General features: G+C 44.7%; 1 protein-coding gene across 3 annotated transcripts in view; it reads left to right on the top strand.

Annotated features, from left to right (window-relative positions):
- The first annotated feature begins 371 nt into the window (after positions 1-371).
- The window catches only part of LOC130860436 (serum amyloid A-4 protein-like), a 69,853-nt gene continuing 47,833 nt past the window's right edge, over positions 372-22,391 (top strand). For 2 of the 3 annotated variants that reach the window (XM_057748649.1, XM_057748648.1), the window contains exons 1-2: positions 4,377-4,468; positions 7,758-7,896. In XM_057748649.1, the coding sequence (XP_057604632.1) occupies positions 4,378-4,468; positions 7,758-7,896 (230 nt within the window). In that variant the 5' untranslated portion in view covers position 4,377. Of the gene's footprint in view, positions 550-3,837; positions 3,956-4,373; positions 4,469-7,757; positions 7,897-8,281; positions 8,575-22,391 lie in introns of those variants that run through there. The other variant, XM_057748647.1, reaches the window with a different exon arrangement.

Genomic DNA, 22,391 nt, shown 5'->3' with positions numbered 1-22,391 from the left:
TGTTACCTCACCCTCCTGGGATCTCACTTGTCCTGCCGGCTTCAAGCTCTAGCATCAGGCGAACAGACAACAGCCTTGCAGAAACAGTTTAACCAGAAGCTACAGCTGCGTAGTGTCAAATATATATATATATATATATATATATATATTCCCAAGTTAAATCCCAGAAGGCACTCTATAGTGTGGATAAAAAAAACAAAACCAAAACAAAACAAAACTAACATAAGCAAACTCCAGAAACAGAGAGGAAGAGAAGCCAATCAAATAGGGAATGGGAGAGGTGGGTGGAAGTCATTCAGGAACAGATAGCAGAATTGAGGAGCCCTTTCTTGCTTCACAAAGGATCTTCAATCCAGAGGGCTCACAGGGGCAGGAGGCCTCCAAGTGGCAAGAGGACATGTCCTCTGTCGTGGCCCAGAGGGAAGTCAAGGGCAGAATCATCCATCTTTCCCTCTCTTAGAGAAACAAGATCCCGCAGCCCTGATTGGCCATGGAAAGATGTGGGGCGAAACCCAGAACCTCTGCTATCCCTGCTTAGGGCACTTAACGGTTTGTAAGTCTATTTTCTTTGGTGTGACATATATGTTTTCCTCATCAACTGGAAGCTCCATAAGGACTAAGTCTTGCCTGTTGTTGTTCACTCTTGAATGCCTGGTATCTAGCATGTTCTGTAAAGACCATCTATCGTCATGTCCTGATTTCATAGAGGAAGAAGCTGAGAAGGATTTTGCCGATGTCACTGTGGAGAGCAGGCCCAGCACCAGCCCTGGTCTCCTGCAGCCCCGTCCTGGGCTTTCCGACTGTTCTCTGCTCCGTCATTCATTGTGTGCGAGGAGCTCCTGGGAGACATCTTCATGTGAGCGCAGAATGGGAGAGACTATCGGGGGGCCAGAGAGCACCCCCAGCATCTGTTCTCCTCTTCTGTCGCGCACTCTGGGTAACTGCTCCTTCCCTGGTCCTTTAAGCCTGATGGTGGAAGCAGCACTTCACTACTGCTTGCCTCAGGGAGCTTCTCCAGGCATTGTCACTTCCCTTTACCCCTGCCTGTTTTGCAATTATCCCCCATCGTGAAACACTCCTCAATTATACCAGTTTGGGGTGTTTCCTCCTGGGACTCTGCCAGATCCACAAGAGAAGAGAACTTTGAAAAGCCGGTAACACTGGCAACGGGCTACCAGCAGTCCAGCCTGCACGCTCCCTTGCTCCCTAAATTAATGTAAGAGGCAACATTCTCTCCAAGAGAGCACATTTCAATGGCTGGAATGAAGGGGAGAACGTGGGGAGGTGGATCAGAAGCAAGCGAAGTTGTGATTGACCCCATTTGGATCTCCCACCGTCGGAGCTTCCAGCACCCAGAGGTGCTCGTGGAGAGCTCCATGTCTCCTGCCTTTTCCTGAAGGGAGCATCATGACTCCCTGCATGTAGCATCCCAAAGTGGAAACCAGGAGAGTGTGGTGCTCCCGAATCCCCATCACCAGAGTTATTGATGAGCAGTGTCAGATGCTGCCAAGTGGTGGAGAAACTGACCTTTGGATGAGCAGCACGGAGTCCTTGCCAGTCTCATCAAGGGGGTTGCAGCAGAAGAGTGGCCTGAAGGACTAAGTGGAGCGGGTGTAAAAGAGCATGCGGGTGTGGGCTGGGACTCCTGGACCCCCAGACACCCACTGAGACACCGCCACAGACAAGGAGAGCATTGGGACAGGGTGATGAGCCACAAATATTGTTTAAGCAATCAACTGTGTTTCAGGAGAGAAAAGTAAGCAGTTAAATTACAGAAAAGAAATCACAACTACTTCTTCTGAAAAGGAAGAGTAATGATGGCATTTAATACACTGAATAAAGCCTTAATAAGCATAACGCTGTACTAGTGACGCATAGGTAGAGAAATTGATCCTTGTATCTCAGAATTAGACACAAATGTATAATGCAGCATGTGATAAAGGTTGTCAATCTAACTAGTGGGTAAAACAGGGACTAGTCAATGAATAGGACTAAGACAACTGGGTGGCCATCTTAAAAAAATAAAATTTGAGGATATACTTTATAAATGATGTTAGGGCAAGTTCCAAACGTACTAAATATTTTAAAATAAATAATGAAAATATAACAATATTTGAAGAAATCATGGAAAAATTATTTTATAAGTCAAAGTGGGGAAAGCCTTTCTAGCTATAGCACAAAATTCAGAGACACTAAAGATAAGATGAATTTTGAAAAAGGACAAGAACGTAAAATTGTGGTACAACATGAGCAACCATAATCAGAAGATAAATAAGCCGGAAAAGCATTTGTAATTCGTGCCCTAGACACAGCTCTAATGTTCCCATATGAAACAGTTCTTACAAAATGATAAAAAAAAAACCCAGCAAACCAATACAAAGATTACATTCAAATACAAGAGGGACTTCCCTGCTGGCGCAGTGGTTAAGAATCTGCCTGCCGATGCAGGGGACACGGGTTCGATCCCTGCCGCATGAAGATCCCACATGCCACAGAGCAACGAAGCCCATGTGGCACAGCTACTGAGCCTCCACTCCAGAGCCTGAGCCACAACTACTGAGCTAGCCTGCTGCAATGACTGAAGCCATCGCGCCTAGAGCCCATGCTCCACAACAAGAGAAGCCCACGACCCCAATGAAGAGTAGCCCCTGCTCGCCACAACCAGCGAAAGCCTGAGCACAGCAACAAAGATCCAATGCAGCCAATAAATAAATAAATAAATAAATAAAAATATTGTAAGAATATATGCGTTAAAAATTGGCTTAAAAATTTCAGATACAAGATGAGATTTCACATTTGCTAGAAAATACAAATGGCTCTTGAACATACGACAACCTGTAATAAATTCATAATGACAGAAATGCAAATTAAGTTACACTGAGTTATATTTTACTCACCAAATTTCAAAGACCAAAAACTTCGGTAGACTATTGTTTGGGAGAGGCCATGGGACATTTCTGGTGGGAGTGAAGATTGATAGAGCCCCTGACAGAAGGAAATTTGTAACATACATAAATATATATAAAGAGTCATACTTTTCCCCACAATTCCTTTTTTAGGAGCTTATCTTACAGATATATTTGTATATATATGTACAAAGTTAAAAATTCAGGGTTATTTGCATTCACAAAAGACTAGAAATAGCCAAAATGGCCATCAGTTTTATATAAACTGTGGTCCATCTATAAAATGGAGTACTGTGTAGCTATTTAAAAAGAAACAAACAAACCCAGGGAGGACCTCCAAGACACATTAAGATAAAAAAAAGTAGAAAACAATGTGTATTTGTATGAAAGGGATGTGTACACACACACACACACACACACACAGAGGGTTTTTTCCATCAGTATCAGGGTACTGCCTGGAAACTCTCGTTTACTCGCTTCCTTCTTCTGTTCTCCCAGAATCATTAACCGTTACCTCATCTCATGGCTGGTGGAGCTGACACATCCTGCTTGTCCTGTGTCCACACATGCCTTAGAGAGAAGCCCCAAGAGACAAGTCCACATTTCCTTTGCTAATCACATTTATCCCCTCTTAGAGCATAATACCCATGTGTAATTTGGGAGGGGAGATCCCTTTCCAAACAGGGCTGAGAATGGAGAGACACAAAGTGGGGAAAGTGGGGAAAGTGGGGAAAGTGGAGAAAGACCCCTGTCCCACCATACTTGATTCTGCAAATACAACTCTTCTCTGTGGTGGAGGAAACTAAAGAGAACAAAGATGTCAGTGAGGAAAAACTGCCAGAACACAAATTCCCTGGATGGCTCAATTTGAAACAAACAACTTGAGGATGAGGGAAATACCGTTATTCAATATGCTAATTTGTTTACACAGAAGAATTGAGCAAGAGGGACTTTACCAATGCACGTTGGCTTGAAGACCTCTCTTCCCACTAACACCAAAGCCAGGAGAGGTACCAACTACTGAATTTCAGCTGGAGAAGCGGCCACAGGTGAGGCTCTTTTCTGGGGAGTCAAATTCTGTTGTTTTTCTCTTTTGCGATCTTTTTCTCACATAATGGGTAAATTCCAGGTGGGGAGAAGTTGTGTTTCCTACTCATTATGGGCTCAGCGCTGGGTGGAGAAGGACCTCAGGAAACACTGTGGATTGACTTTAGTCTGCTTTACCGGTTGAGAAATTGGCCACAAACTAATATACCTTTGGTGGAACCCGTTTATTCTTTCTGGAGAAATGGACTGAGAATTAAGGGTTTATGCTTCTTCCTAAGACCCATTTCAATCTTTCCTACAGGAATAATCCTTAAAAGAAGAAGTGGGAATTGGCAACTAGGCTGTCTTTGAAACTCAAAATTGCAAAACATATGTCTGTCTTGGATGTGCATCTCTGAGCCTCTCTTTCCTTCACTTCAGCACAATGAAGCTTTTCATAGGCCTTGTTTTCTGTTCCTTGATCCTGGGAGTCAGCGGTGAAGGCTGGTATTCGTTCTTCAAGGCGGCTGTGCAAGGTGAGAGCCCTGGAGGATGGAGGGCACACCCAGCTGTCTCCAGGATTTGCTCTGAGCAGAGGCCGCAGACCCAGTCGATGAGGGTGTTCCTTAGAGAAGCCACAAGTGGGTTTTCTCCCTCCATGCTGGCCTGACTCAGCACTCTCCATGGGCGTCTCCAGATCACAGGGCAAAGGTGCTTTGGACCCAGCCTGTCCTTACGGGTAGTGGGCAGTGGCATCAGGACATCCAGGGGGTGAGCTCCTTGTGGCAACTCACAAATGGCAAATTTCTCAGTCCTGAAGTTTACCTGCGAACTCGGCACATGCCCAGAGGTAGAATGTCCAGGGTAAGGGTGAGCTGAATAAACCTCGTGGCCTACTCCAGGGAGAGAGGGTGCCTGGGAGAGAGCAGGACAGGGTTCACACAGAGAATCCCATCCTGTACTCAAGCAAGTGGCCAATGGTTGCAACGCAGAGCTCCCAGAAAGTAAACCCTAACTCCTATCCACACAATAAAAAGAGCACTTTCCCACTGATCAGCCACCCTAGGACTGAGGTAGGGCCAGGAAACTCACCTAACCTGCCATTCCTGATGGGAAATGAAGCTTACTGGTCACTTGTTAGAACAGGAAAATTGTGTTGTCAATTTTTGCCATACTTTGAACTGCATGTATTGTTAGTAATTTTGTTTTATCTTTATTATTCCTTCTTCAGTGCTCTTCCTTTCTTTATGTAGATCTGAGTTTCTGAGCTGTACTATTTCCCTTTTCTCTAAAGAACTTCTTTTAGCATTTCTTGCAAGGTAGGTCTACTGCCAACACATTCCCTCAATTTTTGTTTGCGAAAGTCTTTCTCCTTCACATTAGAAGGGCAATTTCACAGGGTGCAGAATTCTGGGTTGGTGGTTTTTTCTCTCAACATTAAATATTTCACTCCATTCTCTTCTTGTTTTCATGAGTTCTAAGGAGAAGTCAGATATAATACTTAGCTTTATCTATAGGTAAGGTGGGTTATTTTTCTCCTGACTTCTTTCACAATTTTTTTTTAATCTTTGATTTTATATATATGCCTAATTGAAGGTTTTTGGTTCTGGTTTTTTGTTTTTTTTTTTAATGTCAGTTTTGTTTGTTTTTTTGTGAGTTTTGCACTGAATCCTTTATGGTGTTCTCTGGGCTTCCTGGGTCTGCGGTTTGGTGTCTGCCATTGATGTGAGGAACTCTCAGTCATTACTGTATCAAATATTTCCTCTCTTCCTTACTGTTTCTTTTCCTTCTGATTATCCCACACATGTATGTCACACCTCTTGTAGTTGTCCCACAGTGCTTGTGTATTCTGTCCTAGTTTGGTCAATCTTTGTTCTCTGCTTTTTGATTTTTGAGGTTTCTATCAACATATCTTCTACCATGGAGATTCTTTTCTCAGCTGTGTCTATTCTAGTAATAAGCCTATCAAAAGCATTCTTCATTTCTGTTACAGTGTCTTTTTCAATGCTTGCAGCATTCGTTTTTCCTTTCTTAGTATTTCCATCTCTCTGCTTCCATTTCCCCTCTGTTCTTGCATGTTGCTTTCTTTATCCATTGAGCCCTTGGAGTATTAATCACAGTTTTTTAAAATTCCAAGCTGATAATTCCAACATCACTATTATGTGTGGTTCTGATGCCTGCCATGTCTCCTTTGTGTTGCTTGCCTTTTGGGATGCCTTTTAATTTTCTCTTGAAAGCCAGTTCCTTATAGATGGAACTGCTCTAAATAGGCCTTTAGTCATGTGGCAACAGGATAGGGGAAGTGTTCTATCGTCCTATGAATGGCTAGGTCTCAGTTAATTGATGAGCCCATGCCTCTGGACTTGATCTTCACAGGTGTTTCTGGGTTTTTTTCTACCCCTCAATTGGGGTGGATGACAAGAGTGGGCTGGAGTTGGTTATTTCCCTTCTGGAGTCAGTCAGACTCTGATAACACAGAGTTTTCTGAGGGAGGCCTTGTGGAGAAGAACAAGGAACACTGCCATATTTCAAAATGTTTCCTTTCCTCTCCTCCTGCTGGAAGCCCAAGGGGATTTTTTTACAATGTTTTCTGTGAGAGCCTGGTGGAGCTCTTGAAGGTAACTCTGCCAACATCATGGGGGCCCACTCATGGCTGTGTCCCCCAGCAGGTGTTACTCTCAGAGTTGTCTCCCCTGAGCCTCCAGCAGTTTGTCAATTCCCGTTCAGGTCTTCCTGCCCCCAGCCCTGCTTCCAGCAGCAGTTTCCCCTCCTGCGTCTCTGGTCCAGGACGCCTCACCTCTCTATGCCCACCTGTCTGTCTCTCCAATCTCTCCAATGCAATGCTGTGCCCTGTGTCCTCCCCTCTCTTACGGATCCAAAAAGAGTTGTTGCATTTTCAGTCTGTGCAGCTTTTTAATTGTTAGGATGGAGTGGCGATCTTCAAGCTCCTTACACACAGAACTGGAGCTGATGTTACTAATTTTGCAATTGAGTTCTTTACAATTTTTGTGTTGAAATTTGACAAATTCAATTTTTCTGATTTTGAACTTCATGTGCTATTCTCTTTTTCTTTGTGTTCTCTGAATACCAGGGTTTTCTTTCTTAAGATTTCCATTTTTAAAAATTTTATTTATTTATCTTTACCGAAGCATAGTTGATTTACAATGTTTCAGGTGCACAGAACAGTGATTCACTTGTGTATAACATGTACATGTATGTTCTTTTTCAGATTCTTTTCCATTCTAGGTTATTATAAGATATTGAATATAGTTCCCTGTGCTAGATACTATGACCTTTTGTTTACCTATTTTATCTGAATATCCGTTTTTAAAAAAGAGTTTTAGCAGCCGTTGCTCAGTTTTTCTGCTCCTAGTAAAGAATGCTTCCTCCCTTAGCTCAGTGTATTTCAGAATTTGCACTTTCCTTATGGACCATAGTCGATGTAAACAATGGAGACCCCTCTTCTCTCATTGCCTCCCTCCCGTGGTCCCCGGATTGTGCATCTGAAGCATCATTCTCCATTGCCACATGCTTTACATGCCTGTCACCCCTTCTTTGTACGCAGCATACACAACCCCACATCAGACACAGCCCACAGTACCACAGTCCCACCCAATCCAATCCAGTCCCATCCAACTCACTGAAAAGTACTCTCCTTCCAGTTACACAGGGATCCCATCCACTGTAAGGAATATTCATCTCAATCTATGCTCTCAAAGGACCACTTTGTCAAGAGTCAATATGTGAAAAGTTGGGCAAAATTTTCATTCCTCCGCTTCTCCAATATGTCCCTATGTTCACTGTTGTTATTTTGTCTCCTTACAGGGACTTCGGACATGTGGAGAGCCTTCTGGGACATGAAAGAAGCCAATTACCAAAATTCAGGCAGATACTTCCGTGCTCGAGGGAACTATGAGGCTGCCCAGAGGGGCCCTGGGGGTATCTGGGCTGCAAAAATCCTCAGGTGACAGTGGCTCCTGGGGAGGCCAGTGAGGGCTGAGCAGAGTTTGTCTGTTTGCAGAGGGTCCGGAAGCCCTGTGGCCCGTCCTCCTGCTCCTGCTCCTGCATCCGCGTGGCCAGCAGAGCCAGGGCAGGGTTGGTATGGAGGTGTCTCCCCTCACCACCAAGGAGAAAGTGAGCGTCTCTAAGGAAATCCCTTTCAGGGCGCTTGAAGAACCAACTGACTAGGGCTTTGCCCAAGAGGGTGCATATTTTCGCCCCTCCTACTAGAGAATGGGCTTGTCCAGCCTCCTCTCCAAGACAGCCCTTGTCTGGAAGAGGAGAAAGGGGTGGGGGACAAAAGTGTCTCAAGTGACCCACTGAAATTCTCCGCTCTCCCTTCCTTCCAGCAACATCGGGGAGTACCTTCAAGGATTCTTACACAAGTTTTCCCTTGGAAGTGGCAGCTACGGGTTGGAGGACCAGGTGTCTAACCGGAAAGCTGAGGAATGGGGCCGGAGTGGCCAAGACCCAGGTCGCTTCAGACCTGCAGGCCTGCCTAAGAAATACTGAGTCCTGCTTCCTGTGCTCTCATGGGGGCACATCGCTCCCCTAAAACAGGGAAATAGCATCACTGAGCTTTGTCACCCCAGGAACTGAGACAGGCACACAGAGCTGCCCAATAAATGTTTGTGAAGCTGAATATGTTGATGGAACCTGGAATCTTTGAGACAGACTCTCGGGGAAGAATGGCCGCCTGGCTCCCCATGGAAGGTAAAAGCTCTGAGGAGGGTGAGCGTGTGACTGCAGGGTCCCAGGAACCCCAAGTGACCTGTACCCATGCCCGTGCTCACACGACCCTGCTCAGCCCTGCTACTCTCAGGACCCCAGTTTCTCCTCCCGAGTGAGCCTGAGCTGGCAGAGCGCTGGCCACCACACTGGGCTCCTCAGTGCCTGGGGGCGTGACTCTGGCACAAGCCCTGGGCAGCCCCACCCCCACTTTTTCCTCTGGTCCTGTGGCAGCCTCCCCAGTATTTTGTTGCTGTTTCATGCCTCTCTGTGTCCAGACTCTCCCCTGCCCAATCAGTTGCATCTTTGAAGAGGAAAATTAGAAACTTGCACTCAGCTAAAAATAACTTCATGCTCCTTCTGCTTTTGTAAGATATGCTTGCTGCTCTGAGAAAGAAATAAGATGACCTAGTGATCAAATGTAACCATAATATGTTTTAATAAATATGGGATGTTCTGCACCTGCTCTTTCAAGTTTCTGTTTGGAAACTCCCATGCTCTGTAACTGTGCGGGCAGCCCATAGCAACCAAGGAACCAATCTACCAATGCTAACTGTAACCATGTGCACTGACCCCTATAAAAGTAAAGCTCACCCTGAGCTCGGGGCCCAGAACTTCAGAGCCTTAGCTTGTCTGGGGCCGCCGGCTTAATAAACCTGAGTTCTCCAACCCTCCGAGTGTGGTGTTTGGTTTCTCGACAGACTGATTTCTGCAACATTTCGACCTCATCTTTTCCCAAGCCTTGTTCATAGGAACCTCCTTCCATATCAAGAAGGCACATTGCTTCGGGAAGCCCAGTCCCACGACCCTTTTCCTGGAAACTGCCATCTTTGACTCCAGTCACTTCTCATCAACACAAGGGCCTACCCCGACTCAACTGTTAACCAGTCCCAGCTCATTGTACCTAAGAAATCGTTACGTTTCCTTATCTGCAGTCTATCTTTTAGTTCAGGTAAATCACTACTTTCAGCTCTAGAGAGGAAGTCAGATGTGTCGATAGACACAGCACAATAAGAGCCTCCACAGAAGCACAAACTGATAGGATGCAAACTCTGCTGGGGGGTGGGAGGCTAGGGAATAGTAATTATAGAAGCTCCCATTTGCTTTAATTGCACGTGTCTATACTGTGCATGCTTTATTTGATCTAACCCCAGAGGGTGTCTTTGCAGTTCTCAGAGGAAGAAATGAGGTTTAGAGGTAAGTGCTTAGGACCTTGTTCAAGGTGACACGGGCACTAGGTACCCAGGCAGGATTGCAGGCTGGTGGGTCTGACTCCAGTAGAGCCGAGTGATGTGCTTATCAAGGCGAGAGGTCAGAGGTGGGGACTCTCCTTCACGCATCCCCGGCATGAGAGTACGTGCACTGGGGAGATGCTTCCCTGGCTACGGGCCCACTACAGCCTGTTCTCATCATATGAGCAACACCTCGCAGAGTCCAGACCCTTAGTAACTGCTTCCCCAACAAATTACCACATTGAAAACCGTGACTTCCGTCCACATCATTCTTCACTGCTGCATGTTTTCCTCTTCCTCTTCATAGTCAAACTTGTTGAAAGTCTGCTCGTCTGGACTTTCTAACTCCTCACTTCTGATTCACACTTGAACCCCCACCCGCCTGACCTCTGTCCCCACCACTCAGCAAAACAGCTCTGGTCACCACTGATGTCCAAGTTGCCAAGACTTGACATGTTTCTCTCCTCTATCAGGAGGCCTCTGAGCCACACTCAGCACAGTCGTCCTCTCCCTCTTCCTGGAAGGTTCTCTCTTGGCTTCATAATAGTACACACTCCTTTTGCTTCCCTTCAATTTTCCTGTCTCTCCTCAGCTGGGTCTTTTCATGTCCTCATAATCTAAATCCCTCAGACTTGGTTCTGGGCTCTCACTTTTTGTGTCTCTATCTTCTCCCCAACAAGTGTAGCATATAGTATCTACATGCTGATGGCTATGAAACTTACATCTCCCCCTCAGAACCTGGTTTCCCAGCTCCATGCTTGTAGATCTGATTGGCCTCCTGACACCTCTGATGGGAAGGCTTCCAGAAATCTCACACTCTGCGTGTCCCAAAGGGAACCCTCATCTCCCTCTGGAACTCTTCACCCCCAGGCCCCTCCAGGTCAGCAACTGACAGGACTGTTCCCTCTGCCGCTCACCCCAGACACTGGGAATGTGCCTGATGCTTGCCTTTCCTTTACCCCCACGTCCAATCCACTAGCAAGTCCTGTGAGTCTACTTCCAAAATTCACCTCTCGTCCATCAGCTTGGTCTCACGTGCACCTCCACACTCCTGGCCACACCCCTTCTCACCTGGGATCCTGCCATAGCTGTCTAACTAGTCTCCCCATCTTCATGGCTTCGCTCTCTGCTTAAGTTGCTTTTATAGTTTATCATCTAAACCAAGTCACTTTCCATGGTGAAAAGGAGCCTTATTGATAATTACACCTGGATGAAAGGAATAAACTAGAGCTGTCCCAGGCAAAACAGAGCACGTACTTACCCTTCCTCTAAGTCTAGCATACAAACCACACTCCGATCATGTCTCACTCCTGCTTAAAGTCCGTCAGTGGATTCCCATTTCCCTCAGAATATAATCCAGTGGGCTCTGTCCCTGCCACCCTCCAGCAGCATCTCATGCCACACCCTCCCAAGCTCCCCGCTCTCCAGTACCACCACCAAGCCCAGCTTTTATCTGGCACAGGACCTGTGCAGGTGACATTTGCTCTACTCAGAACACTCCTCTGCTTTCTCTTCACATGGCTGGGCATGTCTCACCTGCGGGGCTCTCCTGAACTCACTCTTTCTTGAGAGCGGCCTTCCTGATCATCCTTGCTGACTTACTCTGGTTATTCTTTACTTTTTACCAATTTCAATATGTGCAATTCTTTTACTAAATTTTTGCTTTATTTTTCTGAGTTTTGTTTGGATTTTCTTTTGAACCATCATCCTCCCTTGTATTATCAAATCACTGAGAGACGTGACCATTACTTTCTTGTTTATAGCTAACTATCCAGTACCTGGCACATAATGGAATTTCAAGAAATACTTCTTGCAAATGAATAAATGACTTTATTATTTTGCTAATAAAAGGAAGGCTTTCTTTCAAAGAAGGTCAGACTAGTTATAAGGCACCGGAAGCAGCTAAGGAAGAAGAAGACACTAAAGATAAAGCAGAAGGAATAATAGGAGAGCCAAGGGGAAGCAAGAAGCAGGGGATCAAGCCCACAAAGGATGGGGAACCCCCGGGGAGCAGAAACCGCTCTCGTTCTGAGAAAGGGACGAGGGTGAAGAGAGAGGGGTCAGGGGACGCAGCACATGTGAGATGGGTGACAGGGACCTGCGGGAATCTGGTCGTATCTCCGACTGTCCCCAGGACAAGTCACACTCCAGTGTGTTTGCCCATTTTCTTGTTGTCCTTAGAGCAAGTAGGTAGGAAACCCAAGGCCAAAGGCATGTCTCTCTAATTGTGTGTCGTCCTTGTATCCAAAGTGCCTGTCACAGTGCCTCACAAATAGTAGTTGCTTTATAAATATTTGTTGAAATGAATCAACAAAGTCTGAGAAGAGGTATCGTTCAGAAGTGGACAAAACTGGGAGCTGCGTTTGGGATCTCTAGAAAGTATGGATGTTTGATACAGGTTTGGATCTGCAGATATGGTATTGAGTCACTTTGAGGCGACTGCTAAATATGTACCAATATCATACTAGGACACCAGCCAAAATGATATAATTTTACTTCATCATAGAAAATATTTAATTTTCTCTAGTGATACTTTGCACATTCTCTCATAGAAAGGAAAATGAGGAATCCCATGAGCAAATTACCTGTTAGTCGTTGTGATAGCTGATGAGAAGTCTTGAAGGAAAGGAATAAAGATTCTGCATTTCCAAAGTACTGTGCCAACTATCAGAGGGACAAGTTAGCAGAGAACACTGTGTGAGACTAGAGAAGGGGAAGAAGGACACACTGTATTTCTCTGAGTGTAAGACCCCTAGACTGTAAGATGCCTCACTACACACCACAAAGAAAATGCTACCATTTAAATTCAGACATAATGTTTTCTTATCACTCTTAACGTTTATTTTACACTTTGAAAGAGTTCTTTGGGACTTAGACATAAGATTTTAATCTTACATCATTCTTGTGTATTAACAGAAAGGAAAGCATACGCAAATTTAATCCTAAAGCAATGACAACTGTTTCATGAGTGCTGCCTGGTCATTAGGCAGTGTAACACGTGTACTCATTTTAGAAATACATAATCAAGAAATGCATGTCTTAAAAAAAAGAAAACAGAAATGTGTCTTAGAAATGATGAAATATATTTACATTTAAACCTATCCAGGTTCTCTCTCTCCTTATATTCACTGAGAGGAAATAAGCTTTGAGCTGTTATTAATCACAAGATGTTCAAAACTCTCACAGGGTTGTTAGCCTTTATCCTTGACACATGTGCTGACCATGAGCTCGTGAAGCACTGCAGTGTTCACCTCATCTATGAAAACATTGGTTATTGGACGTGGAATTTGTTCCCTTACTGTAATTGGTCTTGGTTAATCGATTCATGGCTGTATAAAGCTGTACTCCTTTTATAAGGCAGGAAACTCCCGATTCTGTGGAACTCGCGAAGGCTGCTGTATCTGTCAGGATCCTGGCAGGAACAGAGGACCCTTTGAAAGAGGGGAATGTGAGGAGAGTTTAACAAGGGACAATGCCCAGTGGTGTTGGTACAGCCTGGGGAAGTCAGAAGGGATGGTGCAATTCCTTGATCAGGACATTACCCGTGGGGGCGGGGTGGGGTGGGCATTATCTCCCTCCGTCCTGAAGGGCTAGAGCAGGGAGTGATTACAGATACTGAGGGTAGGCAAGGAGAGAGACGGAGACAGAGACAGAGATGTGCATGGCGAGGGGGGCTTCACAAGAGCTGTGCCTTTGATTGAGGGACACAGCCAGTCTGTGGTCTCCCCACTCTGAAAAAGCTGTAGGAGTGAATCACAAAATGCTCCTCTCCCCCCTTCCCCAGTGCCTGGCAGGGCTCCGCATGGTCCAAACCCAGCCAGGGCCAGAGCAAAGGGCTCAGTTGATGTAGCCTGGACAGGCCCACCTCCAGGGTAGAAAGCAGCTTGGAGAGTGGCTCTGGTGGAGAAAATGGGAGACACCCACACAGCTACAAGGACTGATTTCATAATTGGAGGATTTGGGGTAATGAACTTGTGTCCAAGACACTCTTGCAGAGTGTAATAATGATGTGAGGACTGCCAGCCTAATCTCCCCTCCCAGGTCTCAAAGTCCAGTGCTGATGAAAGTTCCTGAAGTTTCAGTGGGACCAGAGGACAAGGTGGGAGGGCATGGAAAAGAGTGGCCACTGGCTGGATGGAGTTGCAACTAAGGCTGACTATTATTATGTACAGATTCAAAACACTCTAGTTTGACAAATGTATATATTATCTCAGTGTACCTAGTTTACAGAGGATTCTCAATTTAGGGGGCTTTTAATTACAAGTGGATTTATTTTCCCAAACTCTGCTTTCCACTGTGATTTTTCAAACCCTCTTCTCTATCTTCAACATTTGGGTCATTTTTATTAGGAGTTACTGCACTGCTGTTTCAAGCTTCAGTATTCTATCTGCTTTAATGCTTTCCCCTCAACTCCCTTGTTGGCTAGATTGTAGCTGAAGGCCCTTGGAGGTGAGGCCAGTTCTTTCTCTATTCCTCCTGTTCCAGCAACTTGGAGGAGGACAGGGAAGGCCAGTTGTGAGGTGTCTTCTCACCACACCTCCCAGATCCACCATTGTTGGGGGTTGGGGGGGAGATACCTGAAGGAGGGACGAGCCATTTTGGCCTCACTCTGGTTGGATGTGTTTCCAACTGATGCTGGTATACTCTGTCAATGTGAGAGTCTCCCAGTGGTGGTGGGCATGGTGGTGCTCCCAGGGTGAAGTTCAGCTTCACATCAGCCCCTCAGCCATGGAGGAGCTCCCGAGACAGGAGCGTGTTATTCACAACGGGTCCTGATGAAGGTCCATGTTCCAAGCTCCCTCCCTAGCTGAGGTATCTCCTCACCTGGGCCAGCAGTGCCTTTACTCTAACCTCAGAGGTAGTTCCAATGGATTCCAGTGGCCCCCCTGGAATGACTGGAGCCCTCGTCCCTTCCTGCAGAGATGGCAGATGGGAAAAAGCTCACCCCATCTCCTTCCTAGTCATTTCTTTTGACTTCTTCCAGAACTTTTTTTTATTCTTTGATTTTCTGCATATGCCTAAGTGCAGGGTTTGGGTTTGGGTTTTGTGCATGTGGGATTTTGTTTTCTTTTGTTTTGTGTGTGTGTTGCGCTAAGTCCTGCTTGGTGCTCTCTGGGCTTCCTGGGTCTGTGGTTTGCTGTCTGACATTGATTTGCAGAATTCTCAGTCATTACTGTTTCAAATATTTCCTCTCTGCCTTACTCTGTTTCTTTTCCTTCTGATTATCCCACACATGTATGTCACATCTTTTGTAATTGTCCCACAGTGCTTGTGTATTCTGTCCTGGTTTGGTCAATCTTCGTTCTCTGCTTTTTGATTTTTGAGGATTCTATTGACATATCTTCTACCATGGAGATTCTTTTCTCAGCTGTGTATATTCTAGTAATAAGCCTATCAAAAGCATTCTTCATTTCTGTTACAGTGTCTTTTTCAATGTTAGCATTCGTTTTTTCTTTCTTAGTATTTCTGTTACCATGTAGAGCTAAATCGGATTCCATGATTGGATCTGTTTCTTTGACTTTAACCTTTGCTTTTTGTTGCTTTTTTTATGGTGATCCTACATGATATAGCCTGCCTCAGGGAATGCTACCCACCTGTGAAATTAACACATCCCTTCCCCCATGGCTGGTCATTCCAGGAGATGTTTTGCAAGACTGATAACCCTTTTTCCGTTACTTCCCAGCCCCTCCCTCTCTGATTCTATAAAAGAAAGTGGCATCCAAACCCCAATAAGAAGGTGTTTTAGGAGACATTCGTCTGCCATCTTCTCAGTTTGCTGGCCTTCTGAATAAAGTCATATTCCTTGCCTCAACACCTTGTCTTTGATTCATTGTCCTGTTGTGCGGCAAGCAGAATGAGCTTGGACTCAGCAACAAATTTGGCTTAGCCAGCCAGGAGTGTAGCTGCTCGTGGCTAGCCAGCCCCAGTCACGGAATATTGGGACAAGGCCCTAGCAGCTGCCAGGACCATTTGTCCTGAGGATCTTCCCTTCAAAGTTCCCTGAAGTGACAGTGGCTACCGCAGTGCTTGGCAGTTGAGGCAAGGAACCGGCCTACTTCTGCAAGTTCATGGACTCGATTTTGTTGGGTAAGTCTACCCAATTCAGTAATCAGTTCATTTGTCTTGCTGTTGCCATCATTTGGTTTTGTGTATCCTTCTGTGTTATGGGTCAACAGACTTGATTTGAATCCAGGACTTTAGTCCCATCTGGGGAACTTTGGTCCCATCAGTGGGAATTTGGTCCCATCTGGGGATACAAGTCAATGGACTCGATCCAATTCTGAGGGTAAGTCGCTCCGGCGTGCATGGCAGGAACATATTCCCCCTCAATCTGGGCTTTTCCTTTATGGGACAAGCAAATTTGGTTGGGGTACACTGCTGGAGGGGTGAATGGTTGTTGGACTCTCCCTGATTCTGGGAGCCGGCTTGCTGGGGACTAGTTTGCTGGTTTTTGTCTTGGTTTTGTCATGGTTCTATGTGCATTGATGCTAGAATTTGTTTAGGCTCTTAGTGTTGGAATTTGTTTGCATCTTTTGTGGTTTGGTGTTATCATAGTTATAAAAAATGGGAAATACTCCATCAGTCCCAAAGGACAGCACATTTGGGGTGTATATTAGATACATGGGCAAAACATAGCCATGAGCCTATGACTAAGAAAGACATAACATACTATTGCAATCAGATGTGGACCCAATATATGCTAGGATCAGAAGAACAATGAACCCTGAATAACTCACTCAATTATTATACAATCTAGCAGCTAGAAGAGATTTGCAAAAGAGCAGGGGAAAGAGATGAGATTCCATATGTGGAAACATTTATCCTATTGCATCAGGAAGAAAAGGAGTCAAAGGACTGCCACCTTATGGTGCAGTGCTCTGAAAGGAAACCCAAGGGGAAATCTGTTCTACAAGGGAAAGGAGAGAAAATGAGAGTGGGGACATGATATTAACCCCTGGAGAACAGGGACTTGGCAGGGCACCCAATTTGGACCGGGAGCCACTTCTGCAGCAGGGCAATTTCCCTTGCCCCACTATCCTGTAAGAGACCAGGAGACTCCCTTGGCCTTGAGGCTTCCAATTCTGATTTCCCCACAGGGGACCCAGGTAACATTGACAGTGGGGAACAAGTTGACTGACTTTCTAATAAATATGGGTGCCGCATATTCTGTGGTAAATACCAAGGTGGCACAGGAAACATCTTAGTCTATCTTGGTCATGGGAGTATTTGGAGATGTACAAAACCATTCATTCTCACAACCTCTAGAAGGCCAACTAGGGGACCTCACCCTACAAGGGCCATGGATCCCAAACGAATGTGGATCCCTCCTCCCCCTTCAAGGCACAGGTCCTTTTGGCTAGGCATTTCATAACCCAGTCTGCCCCAGACATCAGGTGCCAAATTCAGAAAGCAACTGCTGGTCCTCAGACTCCAATGTCAAAATGGCTTATTCAGTTTTCAATAATAGAGATATGGCCAAAAAGGCTGAACACACTCAGGGAAATATGCAAAAGGCCCAAATGATTGCAATGGCTTCTTCTGCTCAGAAACCAACAAAGGGGAAACAAAGTCATCCTAGGAAAAACTTCAATGTATCTTTGAGATGCAAATGTCCTATCTGGTCTTTTCAAAAAATCTTACATCTGCCATCTTTATAATGAAAATTTTTAAAAAGAGGGTACAGTTACTTAGAATTTGAATTGATTGCCATAAAAAAGGGCTTAGCCACCTAGACAAGTGAACTTGATTTGTTCCATCTGCCAGAAACCTAATATTAATCCAACCTGTTGTATATGGATGGGCTTTGACATTGCTGAATCTGACTCAGGGCTGAAATTTTGAAATGAGAACTATGATGTCTCTCTGTTTGTTTTTGTGTTTGTTTGTGTCTTCTCTTTGGATAACATTGCTGAGGTTAATCTGTAAATGAGCTCTATTCAATTGGCTTAAAGAAAAATAAGTGCTTACCAACCAAACAATTCTAAAATACAGTGAAATCAAGCTGAATGAGTTTCAGGGTCACATTAACTGGGAAATATTTAGTACTAAATTAATACCTGGTATGAATGTTTCAGTTTGTTGATCTAATTAATATACATGTCAGTAGGGCCATCAACATGAAGTATGGTACTCGCACTACACCTAGGTTTAATAGAAGTTAAGTGAAATCTTGTTATATGTGTTGCACATTTGTCAGCAAGAAAAATAACTTGATGTTACTTTTAAGTAAAAATGTAAATGAGATAAGAATGACTAGGTAAAGTATAAGAATAATTATGTTCTAAAACAAATCATCTAAAATAGTTTCTTCAGATTTTGGTAACTATGATTACTTGTCTCTTGGCTTTCACTAGGAATTAAGGTTTTTAAGAGTCAGGGGTTCTAATTTAAATACATACTTGGGGAAGAGGAATCAAGATGGTGGAGTAGGAGGACGTGCACTCACTCCCTCTTGCAAGAGCACCGGAATTACAACTAACTGCTGAACAATCCTCGACAGAAAGGCACTGGAACTCACCAAAAAAAAAAAACACCTCACATCCAGAGACAAAGGAGAAGCTGCAATGAGACGTTAGGATGGGCACAATCGCGTTAAAATCAAATCCCATAAATGCTGGGTGGGTGAATCACAAGCTGGAGGACAGATATACTGCAGAAGTCCACCCACTAAAGTGAAGGTTCTGAGCCTCACATCAGGCTTCCTAGCCAGGGGGTCCAGCAACGGGAGGAGGAATCCCCAGAGGATAAGACTTTGAAAGCCTGTGGGATTTGATTGCAGGACCTCCGCAGGACTAGGGGAAATGGAGACTCCACTCTTGGAGGGCACACAAAAAGGTGTGCTCAACAGGACCCAGGGGGAAGGAGCCCTGATCCCATAGGAGACTGAACCAGACTCACCCGCTGGTGTTGGAGGGTTGCCTGCAGAGGTGGGGGCAGCTGTGGCTCACCGAGGAGACAGGGCCACTGGTGGCAGGGGTTCTGGGAAGTGCTCATTGGTGTGAGCCCTCCCAGAGTCTGCCATTGGCCCCGCCAAAGAGCCTGTAAGAGCCAGTGTTGGGTAGCCTCAGGCCAAACATCGAACAAGGTGGGAACACAGCCCCACACATAGGCAGACAAGCAGATTAAAGTGTCACTGAGCTCCGCCCACCAAATTGGATTAAAGTTTTACATAGTTCCACCCACCCAGCCCAACGCAAAATCAGTCCCTTCCATCAGGAAGCACCCAGAGGCTTCTTGATAGCTTCCTCCACAAGAGGGCAAACAGCAGAATCAAGCAGTATCAGCAGTACTTCATCATGTGGAACTGAAAACCTCAGCCACAGAAAGAGAAAATGAAAAGGCAAAAGACTTTGTACCAGAAGAAGGGACAAGACAAAATGCCAGAAAAACAACTAAATGAAGAGGATATAGGCACCCTTCCAGAAACAGAATTCAGAAAAATGATGGTGAAGATGATCCAGGACGTTGAAAAAAGACTGGATGCAAAGATCGAAAAGTTGCAAGAAAAGTTTACCAAAGACCTAGAAGAATTAAAGAACAAACAAGCAGAGGTATGCAACACAATAACTGAAATGAAAAATACACTAGAAGGAACCAGTAGCAGATTAACTGAGGCAGAAGGGCAAATAAGTGACCTGGAAGGCAAAATGGTGATAATTATTGATGCAGAAAAGAAGAAGGAAAAAAGAATGAAAAGAACTGAAGACAGCCTTAGAGACTAGGACAATGTTAAACGCACCAACATTTGCATTATAGGGGTCCCAGAAGGAGAAGAGAGAGAGAAAGGACCCAAGAAAATTTTGGAAAAGATTATGGTTGAAAACTTCCCTAACATGGGAAAGGAAATAGCTACGCAGGTCCAGGAAGCACAGAGAGTCCCAGCAGGAAAAACCCAAGGAGAAACACGCCAGGACATGTAGTAGCCAAACTGACAAAAAGTAAAAACAGAGAAAAGATATTAAAAGCAACAAAGGAAAAATGACAAATAACATACAAGGGAACTCCCATAAGGTTAACAGCAGATTTCTCAGCAGAAAGCCTGCAAGCCAGTAGGGAGTGGCCCAATATATTTAAAGTGAGGAAAGGAAAGAACCTACCACCTAGAATACTCTACCCAGCAAGGATCTCATTCAGATTTGACAGAGAAATCAAAAGCTTTACAGACAAGCAACAGCTAAGAGAATTCAGCACCACCAAACCAGCCCTACAGCAAATGCTAAAGGAACTTCTCTAAGCGGAAAAACATAAGAGAGGAGGAGGACCTACAAAAACAAACACAAAACAATTAAGAAAATGGTAATAGGAACATACATATCGATAATTACCTTGAATGTAAATGGACTAAGTGCACCGACCAAAACACACAGACTGGCTGAATGGATACAAAAACAAGACCCATATATATGCTGTCTACAAGAGACCCACTTCAGACCTAGGGATACATACAACCTGAAAGGAAGGGGATGGAAAAAGTTATTCCAAGCAAATGGAAATCAAAAGAAAGCTGGAGTAGTCATACTCATATCAGATAAAATAGACTTTAAAATAAAAAATATTGCAAGAGACAAGAAAGGACACTACATAAAGATCGAGGGATCAATCCAAGAAGAAGAGATAACAATTACAAATATATATGCACCCAATATAGGAGCACCTCTATACATAAGGCAAATGCTAACAACTATGAAAGAGGAAATCGCCAGTAACACAATCATAGTGGGGGACTTTAACACCCCACTTACACCCATGGACAGACCATCCACACAGAAAATTAATAAGGAAACACAAGCTTTAAATGACACAGTAAATCAGTTTGATTTAATAGAAATCTATAGGACATTACATCCAAAAACAGCAGATTACACGTTCTTCTCAAGTGCACATGGAACATTCTCCAGGATAGATCACATTTTGGGTCATAAGTCAAGCCTTGGCAAATTCAAGAAAAGTGAAATTGTATCAAGCATCTTTTCTGACCACAACACTATGAGATTAGAAATCAATTACAGGAAAAAAACTGTAAAAAACACAAACACATGGAGGCTAAACAATACGCTACTAAATAACGAAGAGATCACTGAAGAAATCAAAGAGGAAATCAAAAAATACGTAGAGACAAATGACAATGAAAACACAACGATCCAAACCTATGGGAGAGAAGAATCAAGATGGCGGAGTAGGAGGACGTGCACTCACTCCCTCTTGCAAGACCACCAGAATTACAACTAACTACTGAACAACCATTGACAGAAAGACACTGGAACTCACCAAAAAAAAATCACCCCACAACCAGAGACAAAGGAGAAGCTGCAATGAGACGGTAGGAGGGGCAGAATCAAGTTAAAATCAAATCCCATAAATGCTGGGTGGGCGACTCACAAGCTGGAGAACAGTTTTACCACAGAAGTCCTGAGGGTTCTGAGCCCCACGTCAGGTTTCCTAAGCTGGGAGTCCAGCAACGGGAGGAGGAATCCCCAGAGAATAAGACTTTGAAAGTCTGCGGGATTTGATTGCAGGACCTCCACAGGACTAGGGGAAACGGAGACTCCACTCTTGGAGGGCACACAAAAAAGTGTGCTCAACAGGACCCAGGGGGAAGGAGCCCTGATCCCATAGGAGACTGAACCAGACCTACCTGTTGGTGTTGGGGGTTTGCCTGTGGAGGTGGGGGGCAGCTGTGGCTCACTGAGCAGACAGGGCCACTGGTGGCAGGGGTTCTAGGGAGTACTCATTGGTGTGAGCCCTCCCAGAGTCTGCCATTAGCCCCACCAAAGAGCCTTTAAGCTCCAGTGCTGAGTTGCCTCAGGCCAAATGACCACCAGGGTGGGAACACAGCCCCACCCATTGGCAGACAAGCAGATTAAAGTGTCACTGAGCTCCACCCACCAAATCAGATTAAAGTTTTACTGAGCTCCGCCCAACCAGCCCAACCCATCAGTCCCTTCCATCAGGAAGCACCCATGAGCCTCCTAGACAGCTTCATCCACAAGAGGAGAGACAGCAGAATCCAGCACTATCAGCACTATTTCATCCTGTGCAACTGAAAATCACAGCCACAGAAAGAGAAAGTGAAAAGGCAAAAGACTTTGTACCAGATGAAGGGACAAGATAAAACACCAGAAAAACAACTAAATGAAGAGGAGATAGTCACTCTTCTGGAAAAAGAATTCAGAATAATGATGGTGAAGATGACCCAGGACTTGGAAAAAAGACTGGATGCAAAGATCCAAAAGTTGCAAGAAAAGTTTACCAAAGACCTAGAATAATTACAGAACAGCAAACAGAGATATGCAACACATAACCTATGGGATGCAGAAAAGGCAGTTCTAAGAGGGAAGTTTATAGCGATACAATCCTACCTCAAGAAACAAGAAACATCCCAAATAAATGACCTAAACTTACACCTAAACAAACTACAAAAAGAAGAGCAAACAAAACCCAAAGATAGTAGATGGAGAGAAATCATAAACATCAGAGCAGAAATAAATGAAATAGAGAC

Source organism: Hippopotamus amphibius, chromosome 9 (assembly GCF_030028045.1).
Source record: "Hippopotamus amphibius kiboko isolate mHipAmp2 chromosome 9, mHipAmp2.hap2, whole genome shotgun sequence".
Classification (NCBI taxonomy): Eukaryota; Metazoa; Chordata; class Mammalia; order Artiodactyla; family Hippopotamidae; genus Hippopotamus; species Hippopotamus amphibius.
Note: the sequence above shows the minus strand (reverse complement) of the source record. Positions and strands in the feature narration are given on the sequence as shown.